The sequence below is a fragment of the Jaculus jaculus genome, chromosome 10 (assembly GCF_020740685.1).
Source record: "Jaculus jaculus isolate mJacJac1 chromosome 10, mJacJac1.mat.Y.cur, whole genome shotgun sequence".
Classification (NCBI taxonomy): Eukaryota; Metazoa; Chordata; class Mammalia; order Rodentia; family Dipodidae; genus Jaculus; species Jaculus jaculus.
The window spans coordinates 68695907-68712535 of NC_059111.1; the positions used below are offsets into that span (position 1 = coordinate 68695907).

Below are 16629 nucleotides of genomic sequence, written 5' to 3' on the forward strand. Positions count from 1 at the left end.
GTGCTAAATTCCTTCTATGAATCACATCCCAGAATCCTTGCTGTTACCCTGCAAAGAAGGCCTTGCTCAGCTCTACTCTGCAAGGGAGGCTGAGCATGGCTTAGGGGGTTCAGCAGCTTGTTCAGTATTGTGCCCTGAGGAAGTAGGTCTTCTGGTCTGTGGTTCAATAGCCATTGGTACTTTGAGCTCCTAGATTTTTATTTGCTCACATTATTCTATATGTGAGTAGCTGAATTCTGAAGCTGCACTGCTTGGGTCCACAGTCAGATCCATGCAAACACGCGTGTGTGTGTGTGTGTGTTGTGCTGATGCATGTGCCCTGTGCACATGTGAACATGTGAACAGAGACCAGAGTAGAACTTCGGGTGTCCTTCTCTATCACTCTTCCATATTGTTTCCTTGAGATGAAGTCTCTCACTGAATCTGACATTTCTCAGCCAGACTGGATGCTGAGTAAGCCCAAGTGATTTTCCTATCTTTGTTCCCCTGAGTTACAAATGTACCATGGACTGGCTTTTTTTCTTAACATGGATGCTGGGAATCAAACTCAAGTCTTCATGCTTGCACAGCAAGTACTCTTACCCTCTGAGCCTCCAGCCCCAATGCAATCAGACTCTTAATCCCCTGAGCCTAGACATTTCCTTGTCTGTAAAAGGAGGGTGACATCTGGGTGATCTCTAAAGCAAAGGTGTCAAGTGTGGAAATATGAGATCCTGTGAGAGTGAGCCAGTGTTCTACAGTAGGACATAATACAGATGATACAGCCAGTGTGCCTGGATTCTAAGGTGAGCTGGGTGACCTTGGGTACGTTTCTTCCCATGCATGCCTGTCTCCTTATTTGCAAAATGGTGATAATAACTATATCTTTTTGATAGGCTTGTTAACAGAATTAAGTAAGTTTATACTAGCCTTTAGTTTGGGTGGTGCCATGCTTAAGGACTGTACTATGTAAATGTGTGTTAAATGAAAAGCCAAGTATAGTGTATTTTCTTTATTATGTTATAATAAAGACTTTAAAGTTTTCAGGCAGAGTTAAGTAGTACAGATGAACATCACCTCCCTGATTACGTTTTCACACACTCTGTCTTTATACGTAGGCCTGTCAAAAGAACAGTCCTTTTTTTTCCTATCACACTTTTCATGGCACCATCCATTTCTGCCTTCCCAAGAGTCATGACACAGGGCAGGCAATTCCTTGGAAATTATGTGAAATGGAAGAACAAGGTTTGGAATTTCATTCCCACCTCCACTGTTTAGTGCAATGCTTCTTTATTGGGACTATTTTAAAAGATGCACATGCTTGGGCGGTACCTTTACTCATGGCCAGGTTTCCCAGTGATTTTCATAATTCAAATACACAATTTCTAACCACTGGCCTAGCAGAGGGTAACCATCTAGGAAATGTGGGTATGGTGCATTAATTTTCTATGTGGTTTGTCTCAAGGAGAGAGGGGACAAAATGTGAGGGCTTTTATTTCCCATATGGTCCCTACTTCCTTTCCATTCTTCAATGTCACTACAGTCCTTGATGTGAAAGTAGAACTGTTATATCAATTTTGGGTATACGGAGAACATAAAAAAAAATGGACTAGGGTCTGAACAAAGAGAGATATAAGCTAATTATCAATACTTCTCTATCCTTCCCATTCTTACTTTCTAATATTTCGTTAAAACTTAAACCAACATCAATAGTATTAGAAACTTAAGGGTTACAGGTTCTACTATTATAAAACATCTTACTTAAGAAGCAGACACATTTCTGATTCAGCAACCCTAGGTGTCTGCCCAAAGAATGTAAAAGCAGGGTCTCAAAGAGGCACTTGAACACTCATGTCCACAACAGCATTATTCACATAAACCAAGAGGCAGAAGTCGCTCAAATGTCCATCAGTGGATGAACAGATAAACCAAGCATAGTATATATACCTATAGTGGAATATCACTGAGCCTTAAAAAGAAAGGACATCGTACGACATGTAACATGTGTGAAGCTGGATGGCATGAGACTTCTTGAAATTGTAGTCATAAAGAGACATATACTGAATGATTCCACTTACATTAGACATAGGTATCAAAAGAAGGCAAATTTATAAAAAACAAAAGTAGAAGGGTGGTACCCAGGAACTGGAGGAGGAGGAAATAGAGTTGCTTAATGGAGACAGGGTTTTAATTTTGCAAGACAGAAAGCTCCTAGAGGCCCACTGTATAACAGTGTGAACAAACTTTGCTCTATTTAACTGGGCACTTTCAAATGGTTAAGTTGGCAAAATTTATATGTTATACTACAATTAAAAATTTAACAAATAACCAAGTTCTTAAGCTCAATATGGACAAGACACTATTATCAAGCCCTGGCCAGTAAAGGAGTAGCAAATAAATCTTTCTGACTTTATGGGTGTTCTCCCAGGGTATTGTGAATGCAGCTATAGATAGTAGGTAATGAATGACAACTGATAAGTTGCAGTAAAAACTTTACCTCAAAAACAGGTGGATGACCTATAGGAAAACATTAATATCTGCCTAGGAGATGAGCATTATTACCTCTGTAAACATCAAAGGCCTCCCTCCCCAAGAATTATGAGTAAACCATCATTTTTTTCAGCATCAAAGATTAAAAACCACAGCAACAAAAGAGAGACAACTCAGCAAAACCAGAATGTGCTTAAGGAGGCAGGAGAACAGGACTCCCACAAAGGCATGTGTTAGTCCTACTCCAGTGCCTCTGCTTCTCCATAGATGAGCTTAAAGGTTTTAGAGCTTACTGATTAAGAGAGGAATAATAAAAATATTAAGGCTGGAGGAAGCCTGGTATTACATTTAGTAGATGAAAAAATTATAGCAGACTAGATCTAGCTAAGCGGTCACAGCTGCTGTACTTGGGCTGAGAACAGAGTAGAGCCAGTTCCATCCTCTTCCCTAGTTCCAGTCTGGAGCAGCAGCCAGCCAGCTCTGCAATTTATCTGTTTGGGGTCTGCTATGCTAACTGGTTTTAATATAAGCCTGAAACTAATTTTTGCTATTTACCAAGTTTAGTGGGAGAAAATCAATAAAGACACACAAAGATCCAAAGGCCTCATCCCTTGAAATTCAGAATTAAAAGCAAAGGTATAATTATTTGTTCCCTTCCAAGTTGTGCCATGTGAAAATGGTAGGCTTTTCCTACAGTGTTTTTGGCAGCTAAATTCAATTTGCTCCAGAACCACAAATAACAAATGCCCCAGTTAAACATCCCAAACAAAATAAATGACAGGCACACACCAACAACCAACGGATGCGAATGGAGAGCTCCAAATCAGATACATTTAAAAGGATACTAACTGCATAAAAGAAATGTCCACCTCACCTCATAAAAGAGCTCAACCAATTCTAAAGAATTCTAGAAGAATGAGGCAGAGGAGACAGTGTAGTCACCTTTCTGCATAGGAATGAAGCATATCCCAGAGCTTTAATCTTCTACAAAGATACCGAATGTTGGTCCACTGCAAAGGCCAAACTTGAAATATTCTCTCTTAACTTATACAACTTGCTTGTGGGTCCCAGGACCACCTAGGCACTGAATTAAAGCAGAACCCGGTTTCAGCCAGAGAGCTGATGGGCCAGGCAAAAAGAAAAATCCTCTATCGCAGTGCAGGGAGACAACATTCAAGAGGTGACTCTCTTGTAATACTTGGTATCTTCATCTCCCTTGGGACCTGCCCTCAATTGCTAAAAGAGCCTGACCTCTGACAAAGACCAATGATTTCAGCAGTAATTAATGAAACTGTCAAATTAATTAACCCAAGTCTTTGTTCATAGGCAGAAAAAAACAGAAAAAAAAAAAATAAACCTCTTCGGCCTCAATTTACTCTACCAGTCTTTGACAAAGCTGTATAGAGCCACACCTTTGCATCTGGGACACACAGGGTCACCAATGACTGATGGACCAAATAAGGTCCTATCTAGTAAGCTGCCAACAGTTGTTAATAAACCTTGCTGTAACATAACTTTTGATTATATGATCAATGGATTAACAGGCTTCCAAAACCTAACAGTATTTTAAATGGCTATACAATTTATGAATACCAGCATACACCACTCATATTTCCTATAATACCTTTCAGATATGCTTCTGAATTATGATGATGAAACCCTAGATGAATGTTGTAAGATTTCATTAAGCCACTTAATAAATGGCCCTGGTTGAAACACAGGTTTCTCTTGTCCTGGTCTATGAAGATTCTGACTCCTACAAATGCCCACGTATACATTTCCATACTATCTCTTTAGAGGGTTCAAAACTATTTTCTTACACTCAATGAGGCTTTTATTCCATTTAGAATAATTACCCTCCATCCAGCTTCTGACTTTCAAGAAAAACAAGACACTTAATTGACCACAGGAGGACTCTCAAGGGCACCAAGCTGCAAAGGCTCTGTTGGAGCTCACAACTTCAGCTGATGTAATCTGCTATGAGAAGCTAACTTCTATTTTTAAATTATACCCTTTTACTCTGCCTTCAAAGGGCACATATATCACACATTGTAACTTTGCTCATAAAATACCTAGTGGCCCCAGTGTGAATCACACTGTCAGGAAGAGCCTCCAACAGCACACAGCCGCCCAGCACTGCCCACATAAATTCACCCACCAGCTCCTACTCTTCAGCCTGATGAAGCACTGCTTGACCCTTCTTCGCAGATATCTCCTTCCTCCACATCATTTTGACAAGGAGCAGATGACTAGCAGGGTCCTTCCAGAAGGCTGGGATCAAGCATCTCCTCTTTGGGTTTTCACTTAATAAAAGTTTCCCAATGTTGATGCTAAGAGCTCTGTCCTCAGCCTTGGCTTCAAAGGGTGCCAGAAGGAAAACAGATCATTTGCTCTGCTTAACTTTAAAGTTTTCATTCATCATTTCAATCATGCTCACTGTTTGCACTTAGAAGGATTCTTAGCATTCACAAAACACTGTAGAAAAAAAAGTTGTGGAGGTGAAAATATACTTGAACTTGCGATGTATTTATCCTTATGCTTATTACTAAAAATAATGAAGAGCTCTGTAATTAAAGTGGTGCTCTACAGAGCCTGGAAGAAGTCAGAACAGTACATTTTTCTCGGGTCTGCTTCCATTTCTGTGACATAGTCATGCATGTTTCATCTGGAGCTACTAGGAACAAAAACAAAAAACACCTTAACAGCTCTCCTAGCCTCCAGGCCTGGACCTTCCAATCCTTTCTCCACAATTAAATCTAAATGAGCCATTGAGTCATGACCTTCCTTTCTCAATACCTTCCATATCCTCCTCACAGCTATCCCTTCCTCCTCTCAGTTTCTGGCTTCCCTCTTCTAGTCCCATGGTCTGAAATAAGGCTTCTTCTAGGATTTCCAATTCTAGATGTTTCTGTGGTACTGTTCACCACAGGCAACCATTTGCCATCCTACATTGTGTTTATCTGCTGTATTCTGAAATGAATGCACAAGACAGGATGGCCATGATTCTATCCGGTTATTTCGTGCTATACCTTTTCTCTCTGGCTGCTAAGTGGCATGGGATGGGTGAGTTCCAATATCATTTATTAAATAATTGAATTAATGCATACTAAAAATACTAACTAGGAGGCCCTAACCACAAGGTGAGAATGAGAAGTTTTCTCTTCCAGATTATGTGAACACAAGAAAATTTTAGCTCAGGGTTTATCAGTCGAAACATGGAGGCAACCACTAGCACCGAGGAGACAAACTAAGGGTCCCACGGTGACGTCCAAGGAGGTTCCATGGACCCAGCTGGGTCATTCTCAGGTAACACAGAATCACTTAAGTTACACATTTCTGGGAGATAAATGGAGACAGAGACTGTGCTTAACATGGAATGCCACTGGGACAAGACCCACTCAGAGCTAAATTCCAGGTTAGAAATTCCAACAGAAAATGTCTCAACTTAAGTCATCCCAAAGAAGGCAGCAAGTTACAAAATAGTAGTGCCATTTATTACCTGAATAAACAGATGTCAAATTCTGAAACATCAGGAAGTAAGCTGCATAGGTGGGAATGCTAAGAGATTTGAGGAACTGTAGTTCTGGTGCTGCAGACTCTGTTTGGAATTTCATCATCTGACCTGACAGGAGAGCATTAATTCAGGGCTGGGCACTGCAATGACCCTCGGATTAGTGTTCTCAAGAGAAGTAACACAGTCCCTGTCTTCCTAGAGAGTCCAACCTAATCAAATACACACACTTGAGGAGAGACTTATCTAAAAAAAATCATTTTCCGAAGATCCAAGTACACCATGTTCAGATATTAAATTAAAGCCATACATATAAGATTAGGGAATTGGGCACAGCCTCAGCTACTGAAGCACAGCACAGGATTTAAAAATATATATACTTTCCAGAATCAATGGATTAATGACACTCAATGGTGGGAAATGTGTAAACATCCACCCCAAATAATGAAGGACTTGGGTTTTGTTTCATCCTTAGATGACCAGCAATGGCCCCTACCAAACAAAACCAAATAAACATAAATCCACATGAATTCTTTTGCTTTCTAGAATAATTGTATGTTTACATTTATATGGCATATTGGAAGTGCTTGAGAGCTGTTAACTGAATGAATAATAATTCATAGTATATGTATTATTATAAAATTATCTTAGTTAATTTTAGGCATATTCAATTTTTCTCTCTTAGGAAAAACTATGTATATTTTCAAGGATTCAGACCTCTGTTTCCTGTGTGACCTTGAACTAGTTATCTAACATGAGTATTGGGATCCTCATGTACAAGACAAAATGTATGTGTTGATTAAGGTGAGGATTAAGGAGCAGCAAGTAAAACAGTGATTAGTACTATGCCTTGGAGACAGTTTTGTTTTTCTTTTTCACTCACTCCAACTAGTTTCTCCTCATGAAGTGATAATGACAAAAGAAATTACTAGCCTTATTAGAGTCAGAAAACTTCAAAGGTAATCTGGGCTCACCAGCATCCAGCTGTCAAACCTTAAATATTTTATTTACTATCAAGAAGCTTGTATTTTCTCTTCTACAATGAGAATGTGTTTCACTATATCCTCTGTAAAAGACTTTTTAGTTTTGACTTTCCATGAGCACAGAGGCCTGCTTACAGAGAAGGTACATGCTGCTAATCCAGGAAAGACATCTATATCAGAAGAAAAAAATTAAATGCTGATTTCTGTGACAGGGATATAGTCTAACTCACCAGCTAAGGAAATTATAGGATTTTACAGAAATCTATGTTGATCTGACTGATATCTAGGTCAAAAACCAGTGACCATTCTCTCGAGCAAGAGATGGTCCCTCTTTCCTTCCATCTCCACATATTTAACCTGCCTACCAGCAAGGTTTCCCACTTAGAGATCCACAGTGGTATCCTTAAGAAACAACAACAACAACAACAACAAACACTAGGGTTTTTACCCAATAGCTCTAATGGATCAGTTGAAATGACTGACAGTTGACATAATATTATTTCAAGACTAACATTTGGCTGATGTTTTTTTTCTTTTACAGCCTGAAACATATCCGGTCTACCAAACAAAGAACTACCAAGATTGTACAAAACAAAACCCCCTACATTTTCATAAATACTCAGCGTATGACTGCCACCCAGTGGTGGGATATAGTCCTATATGAGAAAAATCTCCAAAGAGCTACACTGACACCAGACAGTTAAAAAATGAAGATTATTACCCAGCTGCTCACCTGTCCTTTCAGAGACATTTGAGACAATATTGATCTCTTTTGCTATTTATTTTCCTCAGAGAAATTTCTGAAGAGGCCAGTAGCAGCTATCTTATAATAACACCCCAGTGTTCATGAACATGTCACAAAGGAGTATTATTTTATTAGTTTTAATATAAATTAGCAATTAAAAAGACTTCCCAATCATCTGTTCTAACTTTCTAGATTCATTTTATCTAATTTTGATTTTTAGTTATGCATGAAAAGGCATTTAAAAGTGACAACCTTACAAAAAGTGCACATTATCTGAAAATCTAACTTCAATTAAAACCAGTTACTAAATCTCAGTAATTTCCAGATGTCACTTCTATCTTATCCTTAGAGAATTATATATCACATTAATTGGTATTCTGTCATATGAAAAAAATGTCAGCAATGATTAATTGCATCCTTGGTGCTTTTGAGCTGTCTTCTTCACCAGAGGGAGTCAAATCACACTTCCTTGCCTTCCAGCAGATACCCCTCTGCTAACCCCTGGAAGACCTCCTACCTTCCTGAACTTCTCCATTTGCTTGTAGAGGTCTGGATCAAGTTCTTGAGATACATCCTTCATCCACAATAATGCCCCTCTGTACTCTGTCCGGCACTGCTCCATGCGGTTCACTGTCAGCCAAGTATCAGAGATGGCCCGATGCCGAAAAGTCTCCACTTCTTGGTGAAATCTACACAGAGGATTTCTCAAGGCCAACCTGGACAGGAGGACAGAGCCACAATCTTGAAACTGAGTCAACCCACATTCCCAATGCTTGACATTTCCTTCATCTTAAATTCATGATTCTAGAATCACACCCAAGACACATAGGATACTTCTTCAGGATAGGGTGGATACTAATTGCAATGTATCTGAACTTAGGGGATAGCAAGAGATGAAATTCAGACCCCTTGGTTTTAGTGCTGCTGGGTGCTCTCAAGCCTGGACAGAGTGTTTGTTTGAAATGTAAACCAATCCTATGTCAATGAAGGATGGTCATCTCCATCCCATTTCTAGTCACTCTCCCTGTCTCCGGCTCCTCTGAAGTTTGGGTTCTTTTAAGGAGGGATGAGATGGTGAGTGACTTGGATCTCCTGACCTGGCCATTTTGATTATTACTCAAAGGCTAGGAGCATCAGTTGCTTGGTCTGATAGAAGAGGGAACTGAGGTGTTTTAAAATGATTTAGGAAGGAGAAACAGCACTGCTATTGAAAGGCTACTATGTGGAAGATTATCAGACAGGCTATATGATTTGACCCTTAGAAAAACAAAATAAATGTAGAACAGTTCTATAGCTCTTGTTAGACTCTGGGTTCCATCCTAGGCACTGCTAAAACAACAAAAAACACCTACCAGTAATGAATGAATGCATACAATAATACAACCATAACAGACTGTTACTTATTCAAGAAAAAGATGAGGCATATAAAACTTTAGATAAAATATTTATGTGGGGTAGAAAATATTGCTCTTCTCTATTCCTACCTAAAGCAAATAATGTCAGAAGAATTATACTTTAAAAATATAATCCATGAAGTTTTGGGGCAGAGGTGCAAAAGACAAAAATAGGATAAATATTTATGCTTCAATTTACATGCGAAGTTACTTAGCTGAAGGGGGTAATGGTGCCAGAGAGCTGAGTCAACTTTTGGTGGTTCTACCACTATCTGCAATGCCTTGTATGTGCTTATAAATGCTACAATCAACTTTAAGGGAAAATAAATCTCTAATTACTTTCCCTATTTTTCTTCTTGTGAAGTATTGTTTTAAATATTGAAGTCTATTCAAAATAGCTTTCCCTAATAGCTGTCCTACCTAGATGCTAGAACATTTTCAAAACACATATCATTGTACCACAAAGTAAATTTGTGTTTTATATTGTTGGCTTAAATGTAATGCCTTTCATCTAGCAGGATGAGTAGCTTAAGTAACAAACAGCAAATAAGTCACTGGCATGAAGGCTTGTATAATAGGAGACTTCTATTTAAAGAGATAAACAGCCCTCATATGGCTCCCTTAAGATCCTGTCATTTTCCAACTCCATTTTCTCTTCTCTTGGATTTTGCCTACTTTCATGCATTGGCTAAAAATGAATCCTTTGAATCAACTATTCTGGATGTGTTGGATTGTTGTAAAATTGGAAAGAAACCTTTGTAGTTGTAATAACATAATGATAGAAAAGAAAAAGGCACATAAAACCACATACACTGTATTTTCCCCTATAACTTGCTTCATAAAAGGGTGAAAATTCATTCACCAGCCGTATAAGAAAATGAGTTTAAACCAAGAAAACCCCCTGAAATATCAATTTTCAGTGCAATATCGAAACACATTTTTATTCATGAAAATATACTCATGGAGCAATTAATAAAGTAAATAAAATTCTGCTCCATTATGCTTATCCTTTAGTAGGGAAAGGTAAAAATGAGTAAGACATAATTGGGGCTCGAGAGATGGCAGTGGTTAAGGTGTTTGCCTATGAAACCTAAGGACCAAGGTTCGATTCCCCAGTACCCACATAAGCCAGATGCACAAAATCGTGTATGTGTCTGTAGTTCATTTGCAGTGGCTAGGAGCCCTGGTACACCCATTCTCTCTCTCTCTGTCTCTTTCTTGCTTTCTAATAAATAAAAAAATAAAAATGAAGAAACAGCTGGGTGTGGTGGCGCATGCCTTTAATTCCAGCACTCAGGAGGCAGAGGTAGGAGGATTGCCAAGAGTTCGAGGCCACCCTGAGACTACACAGTGAATTCCAGGTCAGCCTGAGCTGGAGTGAGACCTTACCTCATAAAAAAAATAAAATAAAATAAAATAAGGAAACAAATGGAAAGGCTCAGGTAAAATGTACTATAGCATGCCCAGATAATGAAACATTATGAATTATTTAAAAGTATATTGAAATTTTAAGAGTTTAGCATTATTTTAGAAAATGTGAATTTGCTAGATAATGAGCATATGCTAAGAAACAAAAATAAAAAAAACCTATCTGATATGATGATGTTTATGTTAAAAACATATAGTGGGGGCTAGATGGCCCAGTAGGTAACAGCCCCTTGCTGTACAAATATGAGATCCTGACTTTGAACCCTAGTACCCACATAATAAGCCAGGTATGGTTGCACATATCTGTGAACCCAGTGCTGGGGTAGGAGGTAGAGGCAAGAGGATTTCTGGGATTCTCTGGTCAGCCCATAAAACAAAAAAAAAAAAAAAAAAGCAAACAAATAGCGATTCCAGTTTCAGACAGCCTCCTCTGTCTCAGAAATAAAATGGGAGTTATCGAGGACACATTGTCTTCCTCTGTACTTTGCATATGTGTGCACATAGCACACATGTGCCGAAAATATTCTGCATACCCTAAATCACATTTATTCAGGTCAGAAAATTCAAGTTCAGGAGACTTTGACATATTTTTCCTTTCTTACAGTTAGGAGCAGCAGTTTACTTCATGTGCCTGGAGAGCAGCTGTGAAAGCAGAGACTCTACATGAGGCCACCTTCCAGGCTGCAGTTGGCCACACCTCATCAAATTATAAGAAGACCACAGCTGACTGGTCTACGGGGAAAGTTCCAAGTGTCATTGGTATTGTTTTGTTGGCTTCTTTTACTATTTCTTTTATCCAAATTCTACTTCCTAAAAGGCAAACCAAATGGCTGAACCTTCACCAGGTCCTTACAGGAAACACCTGAACCACAAGACACTGGAGAGGGTAGGATCAAGTCCAACCTAAATCTTCTACATTTTCCCTCCCTTCCTCCCCGCTCCCCTCTCTAACTCTTGTATATTAGTTATCTTTTTCCTCATTTTCTTAGTAGGCACTGACCTGTAACTCCCAGTACCAGCATGAGGCTATCATCCACAATGAGCTTTTGATCAGAGAAACCTACAAGGTTTCCTAAAAGCATGACAGCCTTCTGTCAGAGTACTTGATGACCCACCAAAGGTCAGTGGTAAGACCCTGTTGCTGAAGACTCCATATGCAGCTGACACGTAAAATGGAACGGCATGGCTGGAGGTCAGGAGAGTCAGTCCCCACACAGTCAGCGTGTCTAGTGCCAGAAGGTGCTACATGGGTGACTGGGGGAAATGACCAATATCTTTCCAAGCAACTCATGGTCTAACCTACTTAGCAACAAATAACCTGGTGTGATGCCCACACAATTGCAATAGTGGCACACAGCCATGGTGGGGAACCAACTGCTCTTGATTTTGCTAACTGATCCCCCCAGTGGTGCAGGACCCGCAGCTGGAGCTGGGAAACAAGTCAGAACCATATCCAAACATAAGCCCACTCTCCAATATCAAGCTACCATCAATCATGGAGTACAAGAGGGCCTACACCTATTAAACTCTCTACTAAAAAAGTAGGGGCTATCTCATTTGTCCTGGTGCTAACTCACTCTCCGTTGGAGAATCTGCTTCTTTTTTTCAGATAGATCCAGATCCTAAGGAGAGAGCTGCCCTATCATACCTCAAAAAGGCCCCAACTGACACTAAGGAAAATTGGCAAAACAAGCAAGGGTGCTGTTTTCCTGATGAACCAGATACCAGCACAAGGGGGAAGGGGACCAACACAGAGAAAAATCAATGCCTACCTAATCAGAGAGCCAGAGCCTCAGAGGCCCCCAACACCTCAGCACTGAAGCAGACCAAAAATGAACCCAACATAGCTCAGGGAAATTTTGCGGAAGAGGGGGCAGAAAGAATGTCAGAGCCACATGTTGAGTCATGATATGAAGAGACATTTATCGTACCAATAACTGTGCTCCACAATGCACGACCCATATACATCAACAAGGAGGGGCCATTGAGGAGGGGATAGGTCACGGATGAGCCTAATAATGGTACCAAACTGCCTGTATTCACTGAATAGAAAACATAAAAAAAAATGTTAATGTAAAAAAAAATCTAAGAGGATATAAATAAATCATATGGAAACCTAAGAAAATAAAATAAAATAAAATAAAATAAAGATGAGCACACTCACATGGAAAATTATTAACAATAGCAAAATTATGAAATCAGCCTCAATTCCCAGGAAATAATGAATGAATAAAAAACCATAATATATATGTCCAAAAAAACCCCCCAAAAAACACAAAAGTTAGATTACATAATTTTAAGGAGCTATGTCTGTGATTTGTGACATCATTTGTTGCACATGATCATCCAGCATACAAATGGATATCATGGAAAAATTAACAATATGATAAGTCATAAAAAAAACCCTTGAGGTGTCAGGGTATTGGCCTTTTTCAATAAATGGATATATAATATACAGGCATGCCTCAAAATTGTTCTCACTGAAATTAGTAATAATTACATATTTAAAATATGGACATTTCCTTTATGAAATATTTTCTTGGAGTCAATTACCCTTGTAATGTTGGAAATTGTGATATATATGTATGTATTCTCTATCAAAGTTAAAAGTCATTATTAATATTATGAAAAATATACTTGCTTTTAATTTTTTTCTTTTTGGCTTGTCTTCATGTAAGTACTAAAAGTGCAATTCAAGATAGTAAACAAATACTCCTTTCTGTCATTGTTTTTTTTGGAAAATGGGAGTTGAGAAATGTTGGAAATGATTTCATTCAATTTCTGACAGTTGGCACTGCCCACATAGTCAGGGTCCAATGACGTTAAGAAGAGCCAAAATGTCCAGGAATGAGATCACTGAGACACTAATAGTGCTGTTTTTTCTAGCTCCATTTTTTTTCTTGGGTTTTCATAGACACATTCATGTAATTTGCCAATGGTTTGCTCTTGGAGAGGAAAAGCAGAAAGTGTAAATTAATAGCAGAAAAAATTTTGGGACAATCTAAGTGGAATTATGGAGCCGAAATATTCTTGGAAAATACCTGTAAATCTTTCTTTAGGTATAATTCTGCATATTAATGGGAGAAATTTTTTTGGAGTTGTTAGGTATGGTGGAGATGGGAGAGAATGAGTATCTCTTTTCTCAGGCACAAAGAGTTGTGTGCAAGGGAACCTGCTTATTTAACATAGACCATTACAATGAGTTCTGGTTGTACTTAAAATAATGTCACATATCTGCCTCAATTTTCTAGGCATTAGAGCCTGTCAAGCTTGCATGTACATCAAAATCAATGGCTGATCTTGTTGAAATACAAATTCAAAGTCAGCTGGTCTGGGGTTGAGGCCTGGATTCTGCATTTCTAACAAGCTCCCAGGTGATGCTACTGATGCTGTTGGCCCAGTGAGATGCAGGGCTTCCTGATTACCCCCCTCTGCAGTTAATTGGCCCACAGAGAGCAGCAAGGGAGTGCTTCAAGCTGGTCTCATTAAGCTCTTGCTTTAATCAGCTGCCGAAAGGGGACCAGGCTGATTGTTATGAGTAACCTAAAGGTCAAGTATAAGCCTAGGACAGCATTCACAATAATCGCTGTATATATAACGGAACAGAGCAGAAGGATTAAGAAAAAATAGAATGGGGAACAGCAAGCAAAACCAAATCCTGCAAGTTATCTTCATCAGAAAGTTAAATAGAAATCAATTAGCAGCAGAGTAGCTCCTCAGTCTCAGGCAGAGGTCTTTCAAAGGCTATGAGACTACTCCTTAAGAGGATGTGGGTCTCTGGTTCCCTTTGAATCCCCCAAAGCAGGACCCCAATGACACCACACACCTTTGCTGGGAGGAAAAGCATAGGGCCTTCCCCGTGGCCTGCATCATTTTTCCTGCTCGGGTTTTATCTTGGAAGCCTTGAGATCGGAGAAATTTTCCCAGCTCATTTTCTTCTTGAGACAAGACTGATGAAGAGAAGAGGGAAAAGAGCTGTGAACAATGAACATTTTTATGACAGAAAGGGACAAATCACAAGGTCTGTCTACTCTCTTCAGAGGCAAAGACTAGAGGAAATTAAATCCAAGTGGCAGGCTGCAAGGTAAGTCTCCCCACCTCCCCCATCCTGCCATTTAACTTTCACCCTGTTCTTCCACTTACAATACAAGAGATCAAATTCACTTGAATACATCTGTCAGTGAGTTTGGTGCCCTGTAATAAAAACCAGAAAATGACCTCTGTACTGAAAAGTGAGCCCATAATGTGCTGCTTCAAGCTGAAATTAAGGAGGTGGGTTATTCAAGGCTGATGGTGGGAACCTTTTGTGACTGCCTAGAATACTCACTAGCTGCCTCCTATTATTCTATTCCTCTGACTCCTTGATCTCTGCTTTCTGAGTTACACTCTGCTTCCCTGAGAAGCAACTGGGATCATTCACCTATGCAACAGAGTCTTGTTGGAGAAGGGAGAAAGAACTGAGGATGCTTAGGCCTTCCGGGTTGACCATTTGGTAAGTTTTAAAAATACAGAACTGGAATCACACTAAATTTGTGTGATTCTGGCTTTATTTTTAAAGACAAGCATAGGTGGGACAATTTATGTAAGGAGGCAATTTGGTACACATTTTGTACACACTGGATTGCCAGCAAATATAAAAGGGCACAGAACTGTATGCATCTTTTGACATGGTTGACCTAGTGTTAGGAGCACATCCTAGGAAGCAGCAAAATGGGCAAAGAAAGTATCAGCGCCATTTACAATAGTGAACCCCTCTTCCTGTTCTAGGGACTGACAAAGAAAGTTCAGAGATCCACGGAAGAGACATGAAGAGACTCAATCAAATACCCCTCAGCAGTGGAGCTGAGGACGGGACTGACTTGTCGCTCCTGAGGAGGCTTTCTTTTCTCAACACAGTATTCTTTTGTCAGCATATTTTGAACAATACTTTTCACATTTACACATTGATGCATTTATCATTAATCAAATTACTTAATTTTGAAGTGGTGGAGATGGAACCCAGGGCCTTGTGCATGCAAGGCAAGCACACTACCACTGAACTACATCCCTTGCCCTTGCTATTTTGAAATAGGTTCTTCTTATGTAGCTCAAGCTGGCCTTGACCTTAAATCAGTCTGGACCCTTCTGCCACTGCCTCCTGAGTAATGGGATTGCAGGTATGTAGCACCACCCATGGCTGTACTGACACACTTGTATATCATATCTCTAAAGCCTTGTTCCAAATGTCACTAAGATTCATGCACATCTTCATAAGCCATCCCAATAATTGTGGAGAAAAAGACATATTGAGAGACCAGAAAGGGAATGGGCTCCTATCAGCGAATTTCTACAAAGCAAGCCTGGGCCAGAAAGTGTCTCTATAAAGAAAACAGTGCCCCTTTCAGGTTAAACTGGCAGCAGCTAAATGATATCACTTAGTACAGGTTACCTTAACCCAAAAGAGACAGCTCTGACCACAGCCACTGTCTCTTCTACTAGTCACTTTTGTCCACTGTGACTTATAGTAAATGTGTCTGTTTCTACTCTGGTTTGAAGAGTGACTTCTTTCACCATTCCCTCACTTCCCAGACTTTAGAATGTACCCAATTCCTAATACAACCTCTCTATCACTAGCTGGAGAAGGTTAGACCAGAATCAAGAACCTAAAGTAACAACTGTAAACTCACCTTTGCTTCCTTATTAGTTTGTGATTACAGTTCTCGCTAAGCAGGCCCAGAAGAGAAGAGGGTTTTGGAACCCATTTTTCCTGAGAGATAAAATGATGCCCTTGCCCCCACTTTTCTTTCTCAGAACTCAAGTTTACAAAGCCAGGTATGGTGGTGCATGCTTGTAATCCTAGCATTCAGGAGCTTGAGAAGGCTACTTCCTTGTCACATAGTCATTCCCGTTTCTCTGGACCGCAAAATCTCCATGTACCTATGTTAGTACTTTTCACAGAAGGACCAGTGACACAGTATGCATGGTGGGCCTGTGTCTGTCTTCACTATGATCTCTGCTTTCCTGGAAGCATACCACATCCAAACTTTGTATTCTTCAGGCCAAGCAAAAATTCTTATATTCATGGCACTAATTAAATGCTTGTGAAACTGAACTGTAACT

General features: G+C 39.6%; 1 protein-coding gene across 7 annotated transcripts in view; it reads right to left on the bottom strand.

The window, feature by feature from the left end:
* Positions 1 to 16629, bottom strand: part of Ica1 (islet cell autoantigen 1) — a 147710-nt gene that overhangs the window by 94939 nt on the left and 36142 nt on the right. For all 7 annotated transcript variants that reach the window (XM_045160687.1, XM_045160682.1, XM_045160686.1 and 4 more), the window contains 2 exons: positions 14357 to 14480; positions 8226 to 8424 (listed from right to left, as the gene is read on the bottom strand). In XM_045160687.1, coding sequence (XP_045016622.1) covers positions 8226 to 8424; positions 14357 to 14480 — 323 coding nt within the window. The remainder of the gene's footprint in view (positions 1 to 8225; positions 8425 to 14356; positions 14481 to 16629) is intronic.